The sequence below is a fragment of the Apis mellifera genome, linkage group LG4 (genome assembly GCF_003254395.2).
Source record: "Apis mellifera strain DH4 linkage group LG4, Amel_HAv3.1, whole genome shotgun sequence".
In the NCBI taxonomy this organism is placed as follows: domain Eukaryota; kingdom Metazoa; phylum Arthropoda; class Insecta; order Hymenoptera; family Apidae; genus Apis; species Apis mellifera.
The window spans coordinates 4,300,540-4,327,409 of record NC_037641.1 but is presented as its reverse complement, the minus strand read 5'-3'; the positions used below and the strand labels follow the sequence as shown (position 1 = coordinate 4,327,409).

Sequence of the window (26,870 nt, the reverse complement as noted above, 5' to 3'; positions counted from 1 at the left end):
TCGCTCACAGCTGAAAGATTTTCACGAGAGAATTGAATGGAATCTCTCTCGAGGCATTTACGAATCTTAACGCGTTCGATAATCCCAGACTTATTCACCCCAATGAGATAAAGATTTTCCCTCTATCGAGCATCTTCCAGTTGTCCAGTTGTCCCCTAGATCCCCATCGAGAAATCGCAATTCGAAATCGGGTGGTTGAAAAATTTGAATAATATAAATGAGGACTAAGAAGCCTCTTTATTATTGCCGAGAAATTTTTTTCTTTCCATTCTTTTATTTTCTTCTCTCTTTTTTGCACCTAGACGAGACGCTTTCTATCGACAGTCGAAGACTCGCGGCTAGGGGATGTATTCAAAGAGAGAGAGAGAGAGAGAGAGAAAGGTAGAGAGCATGTTCAATGAAAAATTCAATGGGCAAAGGGCTGAAAATGCTTATACATTTTACATGGCCGTGGAAAAAGAAAGGAGAGCTCGGTGGAAGAATAAACCTCCATCGAAGATTTTCTTCTTCCAGAAGCGTGGAAATCGAATTGTTCGCGGGTCCAGACTCGCCCCCAGGCCGGCTAACTGTGGATAAACGGACAATAGGCCATTGCTCGATTCTTCTCGTTGTCTCGAGGAGGCCGCCACGATTTTCCTTCATCCCTTCCCGAAGTTTTTAACCCAGATCCCCAGATGAAACGGGAGAGGCCTCGCGTTTTAAAACGTCCGAGCCGAGAATAATTATACGGAGCTTTTTAATTCCACTAGAAACAGAACACGAGAGCCTCCATTGCTCGGGCCCATCAAAGTTTTTTGACTCGAATTCCTCTCGCTTCCCTTTTTTGCTCGCCTCCTTTTCGCCCATCTTTGAGGGAAACGCGCGACTCGACACGATTTCGGTAGACCATAAACGAATTACGGCCCGAAAAGCATTCTGATTCCTTTCCACGATTATGTCTGTTTCGCGATTACAAACGATTCAGAATTCTCTCTTTTCTTTTTCATTTCATCGTGTTCGAGGAAAGATCGTGGAAGAATTGTTTTCAAATAATCATTGATGATACGTGGATATTTTATGCGAAATATTAAATAAAACGTGCGAACGTATATTGAAATGTATCGATGATAATTTTTGTTGTATTTTAAATTGTAAACGAATGGATAATGAAAAGAGAGATGTTGAAAGAGAAAGAGCAGGGTCTTTTGAATATTTAAAATTTCTAAATGCACGTTATTATCCTACGATTTTTGAAGATCATTTGAAGAGGAAAAAGATTGTGAAAGAGTATTATACTTGATAATAAGTGAAAATTATTTTTTAACCGCGTGCGGTAGTGTTCGAAAGATCTCATTAATTATTCACACTGGTTGGAAAGCAGCGTAGCAAAACAGAGAGTAAAAAGCGAGAACTTGCCTACAGTTAATTAAAAAGTGCCCGGCCATCTCTCATACAGCAATCTTGACGAATTTCCTTAATAAAACAAAGCTTTCCTTAATATAACGCCTTTTATATAATCCGGTGAAAGAGCAATTTTATCAATTAAATTGTCTCCGGGGCGGCATTGCACTGTCTCTTCGCGAGTAAAAACTTCAAAAGATTTCTCAGCTAAGTCATTAAGAGTCCTAGCTTTTATTCAAGCATAGTAATACATTTTGCTTAAAATATTCATGACGATGATAATACCGAAATATAGCATCACGTCATTTAAATTGCATAAACTATTTGAGATATTTCAGATTTCTTCATTTCGATATAAAGAGTATTATAATTCGGTATTATAATCGATAATTTACATGATTGACATTGAAAAACAATATTACGATCTTCACTAATAAAACCACCAAAATTTAACGAAAAATTAGATGCAAAAAGTTTGATGGAAAAGTTATTCGAATAATAATCTTCTATCTATATAATGGAAATGGATTTTACATTGAAATGCATAAAATATAAAACACCTCGAATAGTTTATATTTTATCCCATTTTAAAAATATAAACACGATACTCAATTTACACGATACATATATCATCGTCCCCTGAAAAATTAAACGATCCATAAAAACCAATCACCGAAAACAACCAAATTTTAACGTAAAACTAACCGAAAGATTATTCGTTATTATTATTCACATTTGTCAAATGTTCAAAAGATAATCTGTTTTCGCGACGAGAGACTCGCACATAGGAATTACGCGGCTCGTTTCCTCTATATTTTTTCCATATTCCACATTTTTTTATTTTTATTTTATATTTATTTATTTATTTATTTTTTTTTTTTTTTTAATCCAGGATACCGGAGTGAAATATTATAAGGGAAATCGTCGAATCGAACGTGGGTCACATTCAAATCGCAAACAAACGCAGAAACTCGATGTATCACCTCGATATATCGCAACTCGGCCAATATAGTAGCCTATCCGATAGGGGAGCACAATACGGAAAAGAAACACACTTTGCAATTCCGTCGCGAAATATTTATATTCCGCGCGCAATCGAGTTCGTTCGATGGCTATGTCTCCAGCGTTTCTGTACAGTGCGTTTAAAAGTATATTCGTTCCAAAAAACCGATTCAATAATGGAATAATTCGTCAATTAATCGATCGAAAATTTAATAAACGTTTAGAACGTTGAATATTATTTCGTTATCTGTGCAAATTTAATTTATAAAATCTCTTGGCATGCTCAATGAAATATCTCTAAATTTTTATTTTTTTATATTTGATATACGAAAAAATAATTTTTTGTGACAACAATGTAGGATTAAATATGGAATTAAAAAAAAAAAATGACAATGGAAAATTTTGCTTTTTTTAATATATACAACGATATACAATTGTAAACTGGGATACTCTTTTTTAAACGAATTATTTCTCTATAAAAGAAAATAAAAAATTTTGATTATATTTTATTTTTTAATATCTAATATATATAAATTCTCAATTGTTTTAATTTAAATCTTTTTCATACATTTTTTTGTATTTACACTTCTATCGAGCATCGTTCATATTTAAAAAGCACCTCGTCTTTTTACAAAATTCCAGAGAGAATATAATAATATATAATAAAAGTGTTAATAATAGTGCAAAATTTTCCTCTATTATTGTTCTCTATTTGGAATAGTAATCTAAAAAACTAATATCTAATTTCTCCCTCTTAATTATATTAATATTTAGCTGATCAATTGATTGTACTATTCTCAAAAAACCACTTAAATGAATCTAAATGAATTTAATCTACGTTTCTCGATTTTATATTTATAAAAAATTGCATGTATATCAAAACGGATCATGTCTCCGAACTCTGGATTAGCGAAAAAGTAATTTCAAAGGGGAAATAGCGATTTATATGCACCTCATATACTCATATATTCGCCTCAATATACTCAATTTCAATAAAAGTTCTTCAAGAAAATCATCTCGTTGCGTACGTCAGTCAGAACGATTTAGAAAGCATGCGATTGGGAGCTTTCCAGCGAACACGGATCCTTCGATGTCTCCCTTAAGAGTACAGTTGAGGGGATATTCGCACCAAGAGAGTAATATAAGACGACGATGATCATATTTTCTTCTAGACGTAATTTCGTTAAATTTTAATATTATCGTCTTTCTATAAAATTTCTCTTATCCCTCGATTAAATAATACAAATTATTCATTCTCGATATAAAGTTAAGATTAAACAATAAATTAAGATTAAACAATGTTTATTTATTGAAAACCTTTTTTTTTCGATTTATATTAAACGTGAAATTATCATTATTAAGATTAATTGTATTAATTTTTAAGAATTTCGTCAATCGATCCTTCGTTTTTGACACGATAATTAATGAGTTTTTCTTCTAAATAATTTTCAAAATAAAATCGACTGAAATAATCTATTTAATAGAAAACCAGAGTGGTTATCCTGGCACGATATGAACTCGAGGCGAATGGTATAGATTACAAAATTCGCTTGGCACATATTATAAACGGGAAATTGTATGAATTTCTATCTGCAGGATCTTTATCGAGTCAACGAAATTCGAACTTCAGGATCCAACACACATTTCCTCCACCCTGAAACTTCTTAATGCGACTTTGAACGACAACCAGTGGGATATAGGAGAGAAACAACAGTGGGGCGAAGAATAGACTCTGATAACTGTTGCGATCGTTAAACAGCTTTTATCAAAACGAAGAATCTCATTAACTTCCACTATTATCCAAGAGTACTGTTTCTATTTTTTCTTGGTCTAATTGGAATAATTTTGAATATTTTTTGAAACAAGTTCTCTGTAACTCTTATACTTTTATATAAATAGTACACAAGAGATATTTTTGAAAATTTAAATTTACAATTATGATGCAATAATTGGAAAATAATGTAAAATAAGATACTAAAGATATTTTTTCCTCTTAACAGAAAACAATTTATGAAATTAGTTATAAAATAAATTTTTGTTTGAAATATTGATTATACTTATCATAATTTTCTTTCTTCGAACAAAAAATGTACTCAATTGATCACGAATTATTATAAAATCGACTCGAATATTGATCGCACATTTTGTTTCTTATCTTGGAAAAACAATAAATCTCTTTACATATTTAAAATGTCACAGAAGTTCTGATAAATGGAAGGAAGAGATTATCCCTAAACCCAGGACGGAAAATTAATCTTCTCGACGGTGATAATTAGACAGGCAAGAATGTAGTCTCCTTCAAGGATCGTTTAGAAACAATTAATTCAACTTGATCAATTCTCGTCTATGTCGTTTTGATAGAGCGATGGAGATCGATTGGTTCATGAAAGAAGTTTTCAACCGAGGGTATTTCCACCCCTGACATGGATAAATTCGACTAAACTCGCAACGGACAATTTTATCGCGTAAAATTGATGCCCGTGAATTTTACCCGACTTCAAGCTAACTAACAAAACGAACATCATCCATGCTTTCAATTGTTCAAAATATTTTCTCGAAATATAAACAATACCTTTCGAAATACGTTTCGAAAAAAAAAAAAAGATTCGATGGAAAGAGAACACAAAACTGATGGAAGGAAAAAAATAACATACAACGTGATAAGGTAAACAGAGATTAAATCGATCCGTTCGAAGATGAATCGTTTTTGATAAACTTTTTAACTCAAACTGAGCTTGAAGAGAAATAGAAAAAAAAAAGATGCGATAAATTAACAATGGCGAAATTAGAATAGAAGATAAATGTTAGGGAAAAAAAGTTTCGTCTTCTTTATGCAAAGGATGCTATAACGAATAAAATTGATCATCGAAGTTGCGGAAGCTGAGAGCTTTCGACATGTAAAAAATTATATCAACGGAAATCATGCTCAAGTCTCAAGTCTCATTCATATCTATCCCTTGTTTTGAATTTAATAAGATAATATTTTAAATTTATTAATCAAAATAAAGAGAGAGAGACTTGAATGATTGATCAAACGAATAATCGAAAATGAAATTGAGATAATTAAAAAATTCTTTGTAAATTCCTTAATGGTTCTTCCTCTCATGTAAGAAATATTATCCTAACATCGATATATCTATAATTAAAAATTGTTTAATATAATATTTTTTGATTTATATACACGTTGTCATTAAAATGATATCTTTAAACATCTAAATATCATTAGAAATAAAATTTTTAAAATTTGTTTCGAAGAAACAAATATCATAGCAACTTTAAATGATATCCATTGATTAAATATCTGTTCAAAGTTTTCCCAACCATCTGGTGAACCATTTTATGATGGTTCTTTAATGATTCTTCCTCTCCTCTTCCTTCCTACTTCACCTTTCTTCCTCATTTCAAAACAAACTCCTTATTTCCAAAGTTCTATAGATCACGTAACTCTGTTGAATAATTGCACAGTAATAAATTACATGTTAAATTATCGATCGTTGGTTCGAGCGTGCAATTACCTCGTGAAAGAGACGCGATTATAAACGTTTTGCTATTGCGAAGCTGTCTGTAATTGAATCTGCTCAACTTGTCGAAGTCTGATCGATACAACGAAATTAAAATTATTGAAAATGTAGAATCGAAAGGTTTCAACTTGGTTGAATCGAGAAATAATATAATATAATTTCCTATCTTGCCATTTTTTCGAAATCATTCCAATTTGATTTCTCTAAAGAAGAAGATCTCTAATTTGTCTAAACCATTTAGAATTTATTTTTGCGTAAACGATCTATGCATAAACGATCAACTTACAAATTGAAACAAAATTATTTATCAATTTCTCGAAGAATTCTATTCGTCACGATTATTAATGATTTGGTTTTCTTGTTGCAGGTGCAATCTTCACGGAGGATCAAAAAGACAGTCCTTCGGAATTGGCATTCAAGTATGCCATCTATAAGATCAACAAGGATAAAACTCTGTTGGCGAACACCACGCTGGTTTACGATATTCAATACGTCCCTAAGGACGATTCTTTCCGAACGTCGAAAAAAGGTACGCCGCCAAGATATATATTTTTCACGATCTCTCTCCGAAGAATTGTATAAATATTTTACATTCGAAATACTACACGTTTACGTTCAAAGACTACGGGAAGAGAAACATAATAAGCTCGACTTAATAATTTCTCGATTAAGATTGAATTTTTTATTTTTCCAATTTATCGAAGCTGTATTTTTACCTACAAAAAAGAAAGTGTTATCAAAAGTGAATACTGAAACGTTAATTCTATTAATTAAAAAGTTTCACAGCCACTATTTGATATTCTCGTCACTGTAGATACCCTAAAAAAATGGACCTATCAATTATTTCTTCTTCCAAACTTCCTCTACTTCTCCCCTCTGTATAATCTCAACAACGACACTCGCTCACAGTGGAACGTATTTAATGCCTCGAATATCTCGTCACGGAAAACATTAAAACGAAGATAAGGCACGGATTTCTGATAAATAAGAGCCTCTCGAGTCTCTTTATTTCGAGACTTAATAAACTGGTGGAAGGTTAAAGGCGTGCCTCCGATTTCTGTTCGACTTTTTATCCACCGTTCGCGTTGCAAGAGCGATTTTCATCATCGATACACATTCAGCCAATCCCCCTAAATTTTTTATACCAGTCGAGGATTACACTGCATATATAATGACTCGTAAAAGGAAAAAGATATCGTTTCTCGAGGCAATAATAACGGAGAAGATAATAAAATGGAACCTAAAATAATAAATAAATAATTACTTTTTGTTTTAAATTTTCAAATTATTTTAAATTTGCATCGATTAACGTTAGATTTCGGAAAATTGTTTGTGAAAAACAAACTATGATTCCATATTATTCCATTTTATCTTCTGTTCATCTCGTGCTTGCATGTTCTTTGAGGGATTTTAAGATCTTTTTTTTAAAAAAGGAGATCATGTTTTTGAAAGGATTAGTCGATTGCCCTGGCACCACAAAAGGATAATTCTTCTAAATGGTAGGCAATACATAGGCCAAGTTCTGGAGAAGGGATTAAATCGTCGCATTAACCGGAAAGTCCGAAAGTAGAACATTGAACAGAATCGTGGTAGGATCTTTGTTTAATCTCGCTTGATATAGAGATGCACCATTGAATCTTCGAACGGATTTCGCCAACTTCGATTACTTCTTGTTGCGGAAAATTGTTTGCCCGAAGTTCGAGGCCGATTTATAGAGCTATTCAAAAATATATAACCACCCAAACTATTTCGAAAGTTTTATTTTAACTTGAATTAATTAACACGATCAAAGCAATTTTATTCAAACGTTCCCTCAAGACCAATGTAAAATTATGCACGAGTTTCAATCAACGTGTCATAAAATTTCAAACTTAAATTTCACAAGAGAGTTGAAATATTTATTATTTATGAATAATGTTGAGATACGAATAATCAAATATCGTTATTAACTAGATCTGAAACGTTCTTATAATTAACCTATCCAACATTTTTTTTCAATATTTCTCCCCGATACGAATCATTCAACTTACTTGCAACCTATTACTCGAAAGATTTGATTTCAACTAGCGTAACACGAAAGCAGACCGAAGTAAGGTTTGCGAAGTCATATAAGGTGAAATTTATGCAAAATAATTCCAGGCCGGAGTCAAGGGTTGACCCCGCCGCGAAACCATAACAATGTTTCTTGCGGACCGATCGTAGATGGCCGCCTAGATCGTAAATTGCGAACCGTAAATCCGCGCGGACGTCGATAAATTTGCAACAAAATGTTCTATCCACCGGCGTTCTATCTATCTATTTCGTGGATTATTGAGACTCAAAGACACTTCATTTCCCGTGCATCGCGCGCTTTTCGCGATTCCTCTACATCATCTATATCACTGAGTATAATAGGATGTCGTATTTTTCAAAATCGTGTGTTCGACGAATTCCATCTCTCGATTGATGGAAATACGCGGAAAAGGGATTATTCTCGCGAATCGTCGCGAGTTATTTTTGCTCCAATTTCCATATTGATCAACCCTTGACTCTTTTAAACGATAGTAAATTAAATTTTAGAAGCTATTCGTGTTAAAAACAAAAATTGTTTGAATTATGAATTATCTATTCGTGTATACGAATGAGGTATGATATTAAATATTTAATAAGCGATCAAAATCAAAATCGAAAGATAGATTTGAAGAAGAGCTTGTTGGAAATATATTCAGAAAAGAAAGTACGAGGAATAAAATTAAAATTGTTATTTTAATTAAAGTTTGTGTAAAGCATATATACTGAATTATTCGTGGAACAATCCGTTTTGGAGGAAAAATTTGTTTGGTGAGTGAAATCAATCTTCAAAGCATTTTTTTCTTTTTTGCTCTCGTTTTGAATAAAATTCCGTTTGGAAATATATATCTTTTACGAGAAATAAAATCTGAATATTTTACATATCTACGATAAATTATATTTAGAAAGAAACTCGACGTACACGACAAAAATTGTCTTCATTAATCCTTTGTGTAATTCTGATATTTTGTTATTATCATCCGTTTTAAAATTCTGTCACGAGCTATGCATGTTTAGAACCCGCGACCAGAGTTTACAAGCATTTTTTCCAAGATGATACAAAATTGTGCTAACACTACACAGACATACATATTTAAGAGTACAAAGGGGAAAGCTTTATTGTATGCACGCAGTAATAGTAGTTTTTAATTTTATTATAGCAACGAACGAAGAATAATCTGACTTCTATAATCGTATTTATCCCCTTGTTGCAAAAGTATCTTCAAATATTGTTTAAGCGATTTTAATGAATACATTTTTAGCGATATACACGCGGTTCTTTTGAAACATTAATTTTAAGTGCCAAAACAAATTATATACAAGAACGTCGAGTTTTATTTATTCAAATCATAAATAATTGAAATTTCCGTTGAATAAAAACAGTGATGTGTTATAAGATCAAAGGATATTAAATTCAAATTCATCCCCTTTGATATCAAGTTAAAAATAAAGATAAAAGTAACAATGATAACGCGATTTAATCCACAAAAGATTAATTCTACGAACTAGCTGTAACGTAAAATTAAAAGAGGCGAGATTCAAATATTTCATCCCCCATCCGTTCGAAATATTTCACAGAACCAAGGTAAACCACAACGGTATCCTAATTAACGTCAACCAAGGAAATAAACATGCTACTCGGAAAACAATCAAGTCATAATTGCGCAACAATCATAATACATAATCTACCAGCAGCCCTACCACCACGTAATCTACCACCAAATGAAATCTTAGTAAATTAGCCCCAAAATCTACTCTTGTCCACTCGTTGAAATAGGGTCGGCACAGATCGCATTTATTCGGCCATGGTGCGGCGGCCAACATCCCTCAGGAATTTTACCAGGCCGATCCGCGTCATAAATATTCTTGGTGGTTGAGTTCTCGCGACTGGCATTTCGTATCCACGTTAGTTCCCGTTTAAAGATATATTTCAACCTCGTCTGAAAAGATTTCTCATTTTCAATAGCCTCGGCTTCCATCTTTCCCTATTCCAGTTGGATCTCCTTTTCTCGTGATAAATCCTCCAGGGATCGCGAGTCGTACTTTCTTTTTTTTTTTTTCCTCTCTTCCTTTCTCAACTCTTCGTGTCATATTGTGGGCTTAACGTCGCACGGTGACTAACTTAAACTTTGTGGAAACTGAACTGTTTTCTTTGAACGAATATGTTTTAAAGTTAATTTTTGATCGATCGATTTTAATTTTCCACACATGATTAAAGTTCTTAAATTGATGATGTGATTTTGCAACTAAGATAATAGTATTGAAGACTATATTTTGATGATTCTCAGTTATTTTTGAAGTGAAGTCTTCTTTCTCATTATGCTCTCAATGTCTCTTTTCATTTTGGAAGTAGAGAAGCAGTGGAGAATTTGATTAATAATAACTTCCATAATTTTATGTATTTTATATTCATCAATATGGTAAATTAATAAACTATTATCACTTGATTCTTGAAGTGTAGAAAGAAACATGCAAATTCAAATTTATTGAATATTGTCTCAATTTGATCTTGACTCATCAAATATACCCAAAGAATTAATATTCTCTTCGTTATTTTTTCTCTTACTTATTTCTTCTATGTTAATTCCTCTTCTGTTCATAAATTAATAAAAATGCTTTTCGTCGATCAATAATAATAATAGTAACTCGTACAAAAAATATTTAAAATTATCATGAGAATAAAGAATATACAATTATGATTCTTTTTTTACCGAAAGATTAAATATTTGAAGTTTAAAAATGATTGCATTCACCGAGAAAGAATCGAGAAAGACAGAGAAAGACAAAATATAGGATGAAACCGTGATATATATTTCTATCGTACCATCAATTTGAATGTATGTATCAAAATAACAATCGTGTATGCAGATTAAAATATTCGATTGTAACAATCGTTTTCGATCCTCGTCGAACGATTTAATCAGCGGACAAATGAATCGTTCTTTTATCCCGTTCATCTTTACCCCGATTAAACCGGCAATCGAAAATACCGAATACGCAAAGGGGAAGAGAGAGAGAGAGAGAGACGTGAAAATGAAGCTGACGATGAAAAGCTTGAAAACATAATTTTCGCGAATTAATTGGCGTCGATGTTCGCTTGCCATCGGAACGATATCATCCGCGCGACAAATTCTCCTCGCATTTCATCAGATTTATTCACCGTTAAACGTCGATTCCCTGATTGTCATTTCCTTTCACGATCTCGAACGTGAATCCTAAACGAGAAAATATCGAAAAAACGGGTTCGTTTCATTCGTGTCCCTTTTCCAAAATTCGTCATCAAGCCTTTTTATCCATCGTGCATATATTAAAATAATTTTTGATCAAACTCTTTGACACTCGTTAAAAATTTCGATAATTTCGATGAGGAAATTCTAATGGAAAATTAACACCGTTCCGTATTATTATCCCGTAAATCACGAGTTTTAAAGATCCTATTAATATTGACACTCACTTTTATAAAAATCAAATTCAAAAAAATATCTATGACACATTTTATTTTCAAAAAAAGAAAAAAAGAAAAAACGATAATTGTAGATAATTGTAGATTTTCTTATCAAAATTTAATATTGAAAATTATATTTTGTCATGATTATTAATATTTCAAGAATAATTGCACTTTTTTTAATCTCGTCCATTCGATCGACACATTGTGATATCGGGGAGAAAAATTTGTCGCCCGCGCCGGAAAATCGTGATTTCCTCGTAGGATGCCACCGAGAAGAGAAGACAAAGCCGCGGGGAAAATTGAATTCGCGTAGAGGGAAATCGACTCGGGAATGGGACTCGATGAATTTCTAAGAATTGGCTGTTCGGATTACAAACGACGCATACATCCATGTTCTCGAGTGAAAAGGGAAATGGATCGACGGGGAAAATTAGATTTTCCAAGGAAATTCGGATCCGGGAAAAAATTAAGCGGTTTATTACTTTTATTTCTGATTTCGATAAAGAATAACGCGAATTTTTATCAATTTATACGAATAGAAGGATGTATCGTTTTTACGTATGTATCAGTCGCAAAAGTTTATCAATTGTAAATTAGAAAATTGTATTAAATATAATGGATTATAACGTGGGTCAATTTCTTTTTAAGTGTATGAAAACTTATGTGACTGGCTGTACATCAATCATCAATGAAAATATTGAGAGATTATATTTGTATTATCGACAATAATGTTCATTTTTAATGAATATTTCCGAGAATATTCAAATTACAGAAATTTCTGTAAATATTTATAGTCAATAGAGATGAATAAATACCAATTATTTGTCACTCGTTTCTATTCAGTTGCAATATATCCTTGAAAACGTGTTTAAAAACGTCGATTGTTATCGCAATAAGAAGTAATAATGCCGATTGTTAATAATAAAAGTTCCTTTCTACAGATTTTATAATATCCGTTTCACCGTAATAAGAAACTTTGCCGATGCTTTTATCAATATTTGGTGAATCCTCGCGACTTCCAGTCGTTTGAAGTTACAGTGAATTATGCTCAAACCGACGAGCAAGAAGACGAAAAAGTGGGGGGGGGGGGAATTCTCAAAATTTATTGAATAACTTGCACTCCTTTGATCTCTCGAGCCGGAACATTTTAATGGAATGGAAGTTTTCGTTTATTTATTACCAACAAAAGATATGACAACCGCTTCTTTGCGGACCAGGATTCGACTCCCTTCGCTGATTTTTCGGAAAATTTATTTCTTATAATGCAATGCAAGAGGCATGAAAACCTCTGTTATTATTATTACAACGAAAACTCCTACTTTTCCCATTTTATCGAGATTCTACACCTGACACTCGTTTAAGATTCTTCAAAGTTAAATTGCTTGTATTCAAGTAACATTTGACTAATATGAACAAGAGTTTCAAATCGAATTACTTAAGCAAGTTTCGAGCAACTTGACTAATCTAAACGAGGCTTTAGTGTCTAAACTTTGTCACGTCGACATCAATGGCTACAATTGTTGCGTAATTAATTTACAACTTTAACTATACCTGATTTAAAACTTTCTACACCATACAGAATGCATCGAAAATCGTTGACGATTTCTCTAAAAATAAATATAAAATAGAAACAACACGTTCAACTGATATTCATTTCCAATGAATGCACGAAGAAACTTTATCAATTACAAATTATCAAAATCTCTCGAATGATGAGAAAATCATCATTGGATTGGAAAAGGAGAAATATCGTTCTCTCATGCTAATAATTAAATAGAATCCTCCATGTCACCCACTTAACGATCATATTTTCCCGCCTAGAAGGTCAAGAGGGAAGAAAAGACACGGATGCGACCGATGTAATTTCGTTTAAAACGTGCAAGTGCGCTTGAAAGCGCTGATGATGGAGGACCCTCTTCTTCTTTTCTCTCTCTCTCTCTCTCTCTCTCCCTTCCCCCATTTTTTTTTTCGGCAGACAGGTAAGCGAGACCGTTTAAAATCCGGGCCGACACGCGAGCACCCGTTGTATTTTTAATTTACTGCTTCCCCCGTCGGACACTCTTTTGCTCCCATTTCGTCTCGGTATACCTATGCCCTCCGAACAAAACCTTGATATCTTTGTTCCCCGACTCTATAGAGGGGCCGGTCCGTTTCCACCGACGGGAGGAGAGGAATTCAGGTCAACCGGAACGCAAGATTGCCAGCGTTTCGTTTCCCGCTTCGTAGGAACTTTCAACGAGTCGACTCCGCGTCGCAATTAAATCTGCGTTCGTAATTCCAACGAGAAAGGAGAGAAAAAAGAAACGAAACGTAGGGAAAGGAAGAAGAAAAAAAGGAAACATTTTTTCATTTTCTCATCCTAAATGGTAAAAATGGTACGCGATTCGAGAGATCCGATGCGTTTAATCGCTTTGTTTTCCCACCGGTTTCAGCCATTCCCGAGTTCCGTTTCCTCGACAAGAGAAGGAGGGGTTGGTTCCGTTTAAAATCCTCCCTTCGATCCCCCCCTCCCTCCTCTCGTTACCATTTTGAAAGCGGAACAGGGGCATCGTTTTCCTCCAACACCGTGACCGCGTTAACGCCACATTGTTGCGCAATCTTTTTTCTTCATCGAGTGTACAAATGGCGAAGGGAGAAAGGGAATGTAAGAGGTGAAATTAGTGATGAAGCTATTTTTGCGTGTCGATGCGCTCGAGATCGTGTTGCTTGATTAAAAATACGAGGGAGATATATACGAAGGGGGAGCGAAAAGTTTTGTTTTCCGAACGAAATTATTGTTGGTAATAATTTCTGACTAATTATTCGACGGGAACAACGGATTTTAACAATTTTCCGGATTGTAATAACGATACGTGTTTAATTTTGCTTCTCTTAGTCGATAGTGTTACATTACATTCCGTGTATGGAGCATCGGTTGTTCAATTATATACACTTTGCGTTGCAGTAATTCTAAAATACATATTAAATATCGAGGAAACAACGATTCGATGTAAAATGAATTCTGTAAAATTCCAGGAAAATTCTGGGAATAATAATTGTTGAAATATGAACAACACGGTGGGCGGAAAATTTAAGGATGATTTTAAAAAATATAATCGTGACGTTAAAAAACGAATCGATATTAAATAAATAAATTAAAAACATATCTAGCAAATATTTGGTGATTTATTAATCAAAACGAATTTAAGAAAAATGTTTAATTGGCAAATTATTAATTCTCTGTCTAAAGTACTTGATGGAAATGAGGAAAATGATGACTGACAACTCCAAGCATTTCTACGTCAGTAATTCAGGACGTTAGTGTCGGTTCGTTAACAAGAAGAGTAACATGGTAACGAAGTAAAGAGACTTATTTACCATCGTCTAGAATACGACTTAATCAAGGGAATAACGACGGCGAACGAGATATCTCGAGTCGTTGAGACGATGAACAGTCGTAAGGTTGACTTGGCTGTCTTGTTCTCGCCAAACGAATAGGAATTTTCATCGAGTTCTACGCGATACAGACATCAACGATGTTAAATCGAATTACGATTGCTCGAAGACAAGACACTGATAGATCTCGAAGCTGAAGAAGCTTTCAAGAAGATCGATGAAACGCTCTTTGCCAAATCAGCTCACAGACTTCCTTGGGTGAATTTTACGTGATTCTCTGATAAAGGGACAGAGCAATTGTTAAAATCATCCTATCCTAACCTTCTCGAAGACAAATTTATCAAAATCAACAAGAGATAATTATTATTTTCCTCTCTCACAAAAAAAATATTTATCCTAAATTATTTTTAACATTATTAATAATCGTAATTGTTAAATGAAACAAATATTTTATTTCTTCAACAATATCATTTCCATGCATTGTATATTTTATTTTCGAAGAATGAAAAACAAATTTCAATGCTTAACGAACTTTCGATCGCGCGTTAAATGAAATCGGCAGTGTAAATACGAATGAAAGGATAGTCAGTCTAGCCTGATTGCCTATCGAAAGGGGCAGGAAGAAAGAGTCGCGTGAACAATTCTAGCTAGCAAAACGGAGAAACGAACAGAACGAAAATCCTACTTTTGAAATCGAACTCATTCATCCGGCGATCGTGTCGGACGATCTTTTCTTCGAAAACAGAACAGACGTTCGTAAAGTATATCGCGAATAATGGATCAGGAAAGCCGTCGGTCTGATAACGTATCAATTTCCTGTCCATTTTCCGTGCGATCCTTGTGCACGGAAGATGCATAGACATCGTACTCGTAAATCATACGATCACGTCGCTTCCATGAATGTTCGATTAATACGTGAACCGTGAGTCGAATATGGGCCGAGTCGATGGAAAAATAACACGAGACAAGATGTTGCGATGGAAAACTAGAGGCTGAAAATTCGTTTTCATTCACGCCTTTGTCGCGTTTTGATCTACGATTTCGATCTACACGATTCAAGAATATTTTATTGCATTAAGAATCGTTTCAGAATAATTTTATTTTCAAACTAAATTCTTGGAAGCAATGTGTTCACAAACACTTAGACAATTTTCTTCAAGGAAATATATCTTTGTCATTTTTTGAACGACGCATAAAAGTCATTTCTAAATTCCCAATTGTAGAAATGGAGATCCGTCTCATCATTCATACACCGTAACAAACGTATAAAACTTTACTCTAGTTTTCCATCAGATATTATCTTGAATATTATTCAAGATAACAAATAACAAAGTAACAAATAAAATAACATTTTCGATAAATCCTATCCAACATGGAATGGCCAAATTATTTCGCATTAAAAATATCAGAAAAATGTTATTTCAAAAAAAAAAAAAGAAAAAGAAATATCCATCGATCAAACATTCGCCCATCATACCACAACTCCTCTTGCGTTTCTTTACAAAAAAAAAAAACTCGCAAAATTTTCCATTCCAAAACCGAGCGTTTATCGCGGGAAAGAACGTTTTCCAAACCGTATTTCGAAGGTTTACGAGTAATCCCACGAGACGGTATCGGGGATTGCACAACTCCATACACGCGCTCGTAGCTAGGGTAAGAATGTCCGTCGTAACGTGCTCATTCCACCGCACGAAAAACCGAGTCGAAACTAAATGGAAGGCAAGTAGCTGTGCAATTCTTGTTTACAGTCGAGAGAAAAAGGCGGGGCAAAGTTTCGCGTCAATCTTTTTGTCGCCGATTCGCCGGCCCGCGATGAAAGTTTACGAGGAAGATTACCGTGAAATGGCGTAGGAAATACACGCAACTTCTCCCCTGATATAGGGAGTCCCGAGCGTGTCTTGTCTCGAAATATGAAATCGGAGTGTCAACACCAGTCCACCCTCTCGTATTTCCATTTCCACGCTTCTTCGTGCCATTTTGCTTGTTTACCCACTACATTCTCATTCAAATCTATTTAAATGGGTTGAGAACGGTTCTCAGCCTGTGCGTGGGTCGGTGACACTTCTGTTAGCATTCGTTTATTTTGGCATTAAATATATACTGAAATATTTCAGAGGGATGATCCTTTCTGATTATTTAATTCTTCCAAATTTGGACGAGAAATAATTTTATGTGTGCATCTCCTTTAATGTATCAACGATGAAATTAATCGAAGTTATATGCGATTCATTACATATGTGATCATCTCGCATTCTTATCAAATGTTACACCAATGATATGACAATCAGGCTAGAAAAAGTATCAATATGTATATACAATTTTTAGAAAAATATTAGAGAATTGTAGAAAAATATATAGAAAAATTGATAGACGAAGATTAACTGTCAACTGTGAAAAAACCAATAATCTTTCCTATTTCAGCGTGCAAGCAGCTGTCGAGATCGGTACAAGGGATCTTCGGCCCATCCGACCCTCTTCTAGGCGCCCATATCCAGAGCATTTGTGAAGCTCTGGACGTCCCGCATCTCGAGGCCAGAGTCGACTTCGAGCCAACGTTCAAAGAGTTCAGTATAAATCTCTATCCATCTCAGGACCATCTGAACAAAGCCTTCAAAGATCTCATGTCATTTTTAAACTGGACCAGAGTGGCCATAATCTACGAGGAGGATTACGGTAAGCATTCGCTCGCTTGGAACCAGAAGAAAAACATCTACATCTACCTATCTCCCCTTTCCGTTATACCACGAAAACCACGATTTTATTCAAAAACGTACGCACAAGTAACGTAATTGCACAACACGTAGCCTCGCGTTGGAAATATAAAAATGGTGAAATGAGAAAAAAAAAGAAAGAGAGAGAACGCGACGAAGAGAAGCATAACGCGATGCAAACAATGAAGCAAACGTTCCAGGTGGCAGAGGATTTTGCAAGCGTACGAGTGCCACCTCTCCAAAGGAGTCACGGAACATTCCAGCCGTGACGTGTCATACAGGCTAGTTATTACGCTGTTCCTTTTTTCTTCTTGTTTCGTCCCTCGTTTTGTCTCGTTTTTTAACAGCGCCGCGCCGGTCGCCGTGATGCATCCCTATGCAAATAGGGACGTCGGAGTCAGCCAGCGGAAGTGGATGCCGGCGCGACGCTGAAATGTCGGCCCCTGTCAACCGCACGCACACGCAACCAACTGTTCCGCGTGCAAAATCACACGATTCGTAATTATCCTTTTGATCCTCGCTTCTCGTTTTTCTCCTCTATCTCGTTTCTAATGAATTCTTTCGATAATCATTCGGGAGAAATGTTCGATTTCGAGAAACGTCGAAAGATCAAACGAGCTTTTTTTTTTAGATTCGTGGATAATGGGTTCGTCATTTTTCAGAGAAGATATAGAATTAAAGTGTTGAAACAAGATCTTCAGATTTTCTTCGAGTTATTCTCTATGAGAAAAATGGAAAATTTATCCCAATTAGATTCTTCTTCTTGCATTTTATTACTTGAAAAATTCGATATCTCAAAATATTTTATTTCGCAAGATCTATTCCATACAAGGAATAATTTAATTCAAAAGAAAAATTAAATAATCGTGGATTATCACTTTGTTTTCGGAATCGATTAGAAATATTGAAATTTCACACAAGAGGTTCGAAAGGTTGCAACTTACTTTAATTTCAAGTTTCAATATTATGGCTTTTAGCAGATAAACTTCTCGAGATGAGAACTGCACTTCTGGTAAATTTCCTCGAGCTTTAGTTTTTTTCTCTCTTTTTTTTTTTAAGTTTAAATACGCGAACTTTGAAGTTGAAGAAATATTGAAACGTGTTCTTTCGAAGTCAAATAATTATCGACTTCCAAATCCCTCGCGTAAATTAATCTTTCAACACCAGAGATCTCCGAACCTTCATTTTCAGCTGCAGCTCGTCTCGTTAACCTTGAATTTCCCTAGGTCAAAGCGCTTTTCTTTGCCTTGCCGCGCCAAATTTGCTTCTCTCGTTTAATTAACACCTTCTAAAGTCAACGGTTTCTTGTTCTTGCGAGTTTCCACCTCCTCGAGCTTTTTGCCCGTGAACGACAGGAAGGTGAACACAATAGGAAGTAACTTGGTCAACAATCAAACGCAAGTTTCTCATTCTACGTTTCTCACGTGCGTGAATTCTTTTTTTTTTTTTTTTTTTTTTTTTTTTGCATCAAAATGTCACCAATAATGTTTTATCCATACTATATAAAAAGCTTTTTATATCGAACATCGATCATGTGTGAAATTGACTGAAAAATCCAATTTTTATATACAGGGAGAAAAGCTTTTTTTTATCTCTCTTTCGTCTATATTTTATGTTAAAATTCCATGCATAAAAAAAATGAATTTTTCAAATATCTTTTCATTTCTTGAATTCGAACAATTTCATAGTTTTTAAATAAATTTATTCCCCGTTTATACTCGATGCTTTTATTTTATAAATTATTCGGAGAAGAATGGAAGAGACGATGATTATTCGCTTACTTCTCTTGATTAAACGACGTAATTGTTTACAAAGAGGAAGAAGAAACGTTCGTTGCAAAAATGAAAGAAAGTATCTTTGGAAGGATATTCTTTTTTTCTTTTTTTTTTTTTCGTTAAATTCCACGGCAACCATAAATTTCTCAGCGGTAAATCCGTCTAAAAATTCCTCTTCCTGGTGAAGCATGTCACCGAGCATTTCCTATATATTCCATATGATGAAATATATTTTTCAACGCGTCTATTCATCGAAAATGCGAAAAAAAATTCGCTTTTCACGACACGACAAAGCTTTCTCGCGACTCAATCGTTTAAATATGACTCAACTTTCTCCCCTCCATCTCTTTTGCAACAAAAAGAAAATTGTTTCCTAAACTTTTCCATCGTGTTCTGCCCTACGGGCTTTAATAAACTCGATTAAAATGTAATCCAATCAAAATTCCACCCTGTTTTGACGTTAAACTCAACAGTATAAACTCTACGAGGCATGATCGGAATCTCGTAGAAAATGCCAAAAGAGTAGAATACCAAAGATTTATTTATGAACGAAAGAAGAAAGAATACCAGTTTTATACATCCTTTTTTCAAATCTCTATTTGTAGTAATAAACACAATGCATCTGTAAATCAGAATAGCCATCAATTTTACTCAACAAGCAAAAAAATTCTATTCTACATTTTCCTCTTATATTTTCACCTTATAACCCACCAATCTGATATGCAATATAGGCTTTCTATTAATATCTCGGTTGCATTTCGTGCACACACACGTTCCCATACCGTTGTTTTCGTTACGATGCACGTATACGCGGAAGACCAGCCCCGTATGCAAATTGAGCGACAAGGTGCCCACGTTTCCGCCGTTCATCTGCGCTTTGTGCCTGCCGCTTCCGCCAATTATTCTTCCACGAATTAATTACCCGAGCGTCGCCTCGCCTTCGAACTCGGGTGACTTGCCTCTTTGGCTGGTATGCCGTTAAGCTCGCATTGAATAGCACGCGCGCCTCCAATCCGGATGCTCAAAGCCCGCCATTGTATAAACGTTTTCGCGCAACAGAGGCTTTATACGAAAATATTAAATCGCGACGGGATAGCGAGCGGGATGAATGGTCCTTTTCAACGTTTTAACGTTTTTCGTTCGACGCTCGAGAAACAATTTTTTCAACCAGCGCATTCGTATATTCGTATTATTCAAACTATACACTTTGGTGTGATACTTTTCGGGTTTTAAGAGGGTGAATTTTCGTTTTCGATAGCCGGGACGAAAAGATTTTCTCGACTTAGACGCTTGAAATTTGACTTTCGTTAAATTTAGAAAGAGAAATTTTTTAAACCGCTCTTTAGACACATTCGACACGTTTCCAGGCTTTGATAAGTGAATCGAGCATCGAGATAGCGTGCAAGAAATTAAAGATTAAAGAATTTCATTCCTCGATATCAAGAATATTTGCAGGAAATAAATTAACCTTAATAATAGCAGTCCTTTGAATTTGATTTACTTTTCGTCTCGTTTCGATTCTTCTCCCGTCCACGATAAATTGCATGGGAAATTACTATTTAATTAATCTCGAATGATACGTTCTTTGCCATTTGGTTAACAGAAATATTCTCGCTAAACGATGTCGTGTACAATAACGAGGCCGATAAACTCGTAGTTAAAAAAAGCGGTATCAAAAAAATATATATATCAAAAAAGGGGGAGGCTTTTCCTAAATTCTTGCTTCGGTCCAACGTGCTTTTTGTATCGTGCGAAACCGTCATAAATTACCAAGCTACGAGAACTATCCAAGTCGTGGTAACCAGAGGGTTGTTTCGCAAAGCAGACTCTCACCCCTATACTCGCTCGTCCTCCACCAAACCCTTGTTGCCTGCAAATGTATACACGAGCACAAAGGGTCGGGCGGACGTGTACACGTTGCCCTCGAAAAGGCGGCGGCGTGATAATTGAAAACCACGTCTAAGAAGCGGTTTGTTATCTTTCAATTTTACGTTTGAAGCGTACCCAACCCATTACTTAGAAGGTGTTCTCTCTCTCTCTCTCTCTCTCTATCTTTCTCTCTCCCCCTCCTTTCCCTTCCTTCGTTTCCTTTCTCAAACGCGGAGAAAAAGGTTTCTTTCATTCGTGGGAATAGCCGTTTCGTATAAAAAATGACTGAAATTACTCACATCGCGCGATACGAGGAATAGGGAAATTTAATTAAACGAAGTGTTTTTTCAAAAATTCAAGTTGGCACACAGTTCGAGATATTAAAAATGCACAATGTTGGCGGTACATGCAATTTAATAACACAGCGTGTGGCTTATTGAGAAATTGCACGCGAGAGAAAGAGATTTTTTTTTCCTCGACGAATTGTTAGAACAGAGAGAGAGGGGCGGTGCTGTGATTAACGATTTTCGATGGATTTTCGTTTGATGAATTTCATTCTGGATGCTTGTCACTATTGGAAATGCAAATATATTGTCGAGAATGGAGAATCTATTTTGCATAGAATTGCAAAGAATTTCTACAGAGACGTCTTCACAGTGATGGAATTTTGTGTCTTGTGGAAAAATCGCGATGAGATGGCAAAATCGAGTCAAAATGAAAATCGACCGGCAATAAAACTCGATTAAATAAAGTTGGCCTTTGGATTTTCACAAATCTCGCGTGTAATTTTTCGCCAATTTCATTTCGTCTCTCGGTGACATACATGGAATTTTTGCTGTCGAGTTTGTTCGATTCAAATGAATCTTGAGTTCCTTTTTCCTCTCGTATAAACGATAATCGGATCACTTTTCACTTTTCAACAACTTCAATTGTTTCCAAAACAAGAGATAAAACAACCAGAATTCGAACAAGAAGTATACGTGTTCTATTATTCGATGATCTTCGAAGAAATGTGATATGAGCGATGAAAAAGAAGTTAAATTTAATTTGAAAAGTCTGAATATTTTTTTTTTCTCTCAAAGACGAAATAGCAATGAAGAAAAACCAATTCTATCATATCCTTGGAATTTAATAATCTTATACACACATTACATTTATATTAAAAAATATGCGCAACAATTTGTACTACTTTTTCATTGAATTTCATTTATTTCTCGATAGGTTTATTCAAACTGCAAGATCTCGTGAAATCACCGCCTTCGGCGAGAACCGAGATGTATATTCGCCAGGCAGGACCTGGTTCTTACAGGCAAGTTCTTCGAGAAGTGAGACACAAGGAGATCTACAAGTTGATCGTCGACACCGATCCTGCGCACATGCAACAATTTTTTCGTGCGGTGAGTCGAGATGATAAATTATCCAGATGATTAATTCGAGGATATCGCGTTAGATTCTTTATATATACATATCTTTCTATAACATCCGTCTATCTGTTTTCGACTGGAATCTACAATATCTCCAGCAACTTTGAATAAATATCTTCCATCGAACATCTCCTCGAGAATTCTCTTACAATCCAATTATAATCTTTAACCCCTTTTCTCACTTTAGATTCATCGAAAATTTCGAAATTTCGATTCCTTTCCTTTCGATTCGATTCCTTTGATCGATAATCCGCGCAAAGGATCGGACGAAACAAGTGGCGGAAGACTTAAAAAGCCCGAATTCCACGAGTAGATGATAGCCTCCCTTTATCATCCACGGGACCGTTTATACGGGGCGAAATATTATATCGCCACGTGCTGCATCAAGGAAGAACCGACCGGGCAGAGATCTCTTGTCTAGGAGGAATCCATAGAGAAGAAGCTTATATCCTTATTCGTAGGAGCGGAAAAAGAGAACGATATGATAGGAGGGAGGGAATGAAACGTTGGCCGATCGATACCGCAAAGTATAGCTTCGGGGATAGATACAGAACGAAGACCCATAATACTTGCTCGCGGGGTATTTAATCTCCGAAGTCTCCGTAATGCTATCGAGAACGATACATCGAGGAAAAACGATTTATAACTCGATAAAGGGAAAAAAAATATTGCCCAAAAAAAAAAAAAAGAAGAAAGCAATAATCCGGCTTGCCTTGTTCTATAAAATTGTCGAATGAATTATGGATCTCGATCGACGATTTTGCAATTTTCTTGAAGAATCGCGGTTAATTATGAGTTGACGTTTCATTTTTTTTTATAATAGAGTTAAATATATATATGAAAAATTATCAACCAACGGACACGATGAATTGAGATTGAATAAAAAAATAATGATACATAAATAATACTCGATAACTGGACGGAATTTGAATTAATTAATTTAGAAATTTTCCGAAACTGGGAAAAGAAGACTATTCTAAGTTTGATGACTGAAAAATCTTTAATTCTTATTCAAAATTTCTAAAAACACGTATTTACAATATCGATCTATTCCTGTATCGATTTACTCCAACCTTCATTAACCAAGTTCAGTCATTTCCTTTCTTCATTTATATTCATTAAAACACAAATTTCCGCGTAATGAAGAAAATTACGCACGAAATAGCAAAGCTCAACTCAAATAAAATTCGAAAATCAGCAAGTAAATCGGATAACCTCGTTGGAACTTTCCTTGCCAATTAGTGTATGTTTGTATCTCGAAACTGATTGCATCCGCAACGAGCCGGACATTTATTCGAAAAGCAAACTACTGTCAGAAACTCGTTTTCCTTACTTACATCGTTACCAAGGGATCTTCTTTGCGTTAGTCATTCGACGACCGCAATCCCCGCGAGAAATAATAAGATAACAGAGCCGAAAAGGATATATCAGGTGGGAAGAGGGATGCAATTTGCCCTGTTGCAATTAGATTTAGCGATAACCAGTGAGATTTCCACCGTACAACGATTCGTTTAGTTCACGAAACAAATACCACGGTTCGCTTCTTGGCGACGATATAATCAACCGTTTATATCGTGATTCCTTTGTAAAATAAAATCTGAAGCGTTGAAGTTTCTATTCCGGTGAGTTATGATCGAAAGGATACTTTAATTGTTGAAATAAATTTTGAATCGAATAGACTATAAGGGATATCTCGATCATCGTCTAAATATTGGAAAAGAGTATATTAGAGTGGAATGAAAAAATTATAATTGTATAATTATCTTTTAATAGTGGAGGATATTGAAATTTGGTTGGATAAAATATAATTTTTGTGAAATCGCAACAATTTTGTGTTTTTTGATTTCTTAAAAATGAAAATGTATAAATTTTTGGATAAAAATTTATTTATTGTTATATTTATTAATTTATATATATTATTATGAAATTTTTATTGTTATTGAAAGAGATGAATAGCAAAAAAATTCAATATCTTATTCCACTCTAATATACTTAAAAATATAGAATAAAATATTTTCATTTAAAACTACGATTTCCAAAAAAAAAAAAACAAAATCTGTCATTTCTCCATTGAATACAAGTGAATAATGGACAGAAAACTAAGTTCTGAAATTTTTCGTTAACATTCTCATTTTTTCAGAGAATTGAATTTGAATATATTCCATCAAAAATTAGTTATGTACATTTGATGAATTTTCAAATTTGATTTTCCTAGCCTGAAAAAATTTGATTCTACATTTTTTTATTCTTCACGTGTATAATGTATAAAATTTTTTGCAGCATTTTTCTTGTATGTAGAATTAACTCTTTCTCTATTATATCCTGGCAACAAGTGGAACACTTTGTACAAATAATTTATCGTTCTTCAAAAATTTAGTATCCCTGTCATAAGAGCTTCTAAATCGAAATACATATTCAATAAGTCATAAACAGTAAAGCATGTAAAGTATAATATCCTCGAAATTCATCGACTACTATATTTTATCGACTTCCATAAAACAAGATCTTCTATACACGCGCGTTATTAATATAAAATTTTCTTCATAATCTACAATTTATCGAAGAGAAAAATAAATCCCCGATAAAAGAAAAATACGAAACGAAAAATCTCATCATCGATCGAAACATAATTTCTAATAATGCTCTCAGGGATTAAAGATTGGACCCCGTCCATCCGTAACAAGTTTTGCATATTTGAGTTCACATTTGCAACGCGTGGAAAAAGTGTGAAACAGGGTGAATCAAAGAGGAATAGGAAACATCGGCCAAATGGAATTGCATCGAATGTATCACCATGATCGAGCTCATTCTCCAAGTTTTGGTAAATGGAGAACTACCATCGTTTGAATTCGAATGCAGAGGAGAACCACTCGAAAGGATAATTTTCTCGATGGAAAATTTGTTACCATGTCCGATCGTAGCCCGAATATTATTAAATGCATATTTAATTCCAACGTTGCTATTATTGATAACATCAATTAATTTGTTATTGACATATCAATTTTTATTTGAAGTTATTCTTCTTCTTTTTTTCGAGTAAAGCAAAAAGAAAAAAGTGAAAAGATATTTATAGTTGCCAGCGAGTTGATGAAATTTTTTATTGCGAGAATCAAATTGCCGGAAGGCTTTCGCGAAGATTTTCAATGTTTTAAAGAATATATTAAGACAACTTAGCGTGACGGTATACTTTTCTATAAAATTCTGTTTAATTCTCTCAAAAACACATTACTTCAGTCAACAACTCGTCGTTTTTCAGTATGTTTATATGTCTGTTATTCCAAGAAATTCTTGTGTTTGCATATTCTCTGTTTTCAAATATTCTTTCTTTTGATGTTATTTATGTTATAATTGTTCGTAGATATTTATAAGAGATGATATTTCATACTAAATCGCTATAAAAAGTTGTAATCAGATTTTAGAAATCAATTTCACAATATTTGAATATAAATATTCACTGCAATCTAAGGAAGTCTGAATTTCCTTCTCGTACTTTCCAAAAATTAATTCCATATTAAATCGTACAATAAACTTTATATCAAATCCGATCTTCCAAAAATTGGATCTCGAAAAGCAGTTCCAAAATCGATAGGAATAAAACGAGCAACCTAGAAGAATTCGACGATTAACCTTTACTTTTTTTTTTGTGTGCCTTTTCTCTATTCTATAATCAAAATCCTGTAAACTAAAATCGTTGCGGTTGTAAGCCATAGATGAAATGGTGCGTTTTCACAGCGCTGGTTCGACGAATATTCGCGGTACGATGACGAATATGGTCAATTTTCCCGAATCGGTCAGCAGAATCGCTCGATATTTTCGAGCAGATTCATCTCGTCGCCATTGAAACACGACCTCCTATCTCCTGATCGAGGAGACGATGTTTTGATCCACGATTTTCAACCCTTTCATCCCCGTTTATCGCTCTGAAAATTTGAATTATCCATCAGATAAAAGATCATCGGAGCGTTATTCATTATTTTGTTATTAAAATGGATTCGACGAGTTCTTTTTTCTTTTTTTTTTCGGTATGTTCATTGCCACTCGACAAATTCACGGGATAAAAATCGATTTCGAGGATACGAATAAAGGGGCAACGACAATTGACAAAGAGATTGACAAAGGGATTGACGAGAAAATGCCTCTGTTTTAATCAATAGGGGATCGCTTTCAGCCTGTTTTTTTCTCTCTTGTAATGCCATTTGTGGATTAATTTTAGGCTTTTTGACTTTTACACGGTTTAAGTTCTGTAGATAAAGTTAAAAAAAGACGAAAAAAAATTTTTTTCGATCATTCGATGTGCATTTCACCATTATACGAAT

General features: G+C 34.5%; 1 protein-coding gene across 9 annotated transcripts in view; it reads left to right on the top strand.

The window, feature by feature from the left end:
- Window positions 1-26,870, top strand: part of LOC411050 (glutamate receptor ionotropic, kainate 2) — a 153,582-nt gene that overhangs the window by 70,191 nt on the left and 56,521 nt on the right. For all 9 annotated transcript variants that reach the window (XM_016911941.2, XM_016911940.2, XM_026440130.1 and 6 more), the window contains 3 exons: window positions 6,271-6,432; window positions 17,197-17,448; window positions 22,352-22,527. In XM_016911941.2, coding sequence (XP_016767430.2) covers window positions 6,271-6,432; window positions 17,197-17,448; window positions 22,352-22,527 — 590 coding nt within the window. The remainder of the gene's footprint in view (window positions 1-6,270; window positions 6,433-17,196; window positions 17,449-22,351; window positions 22,528-26,870) is intronic.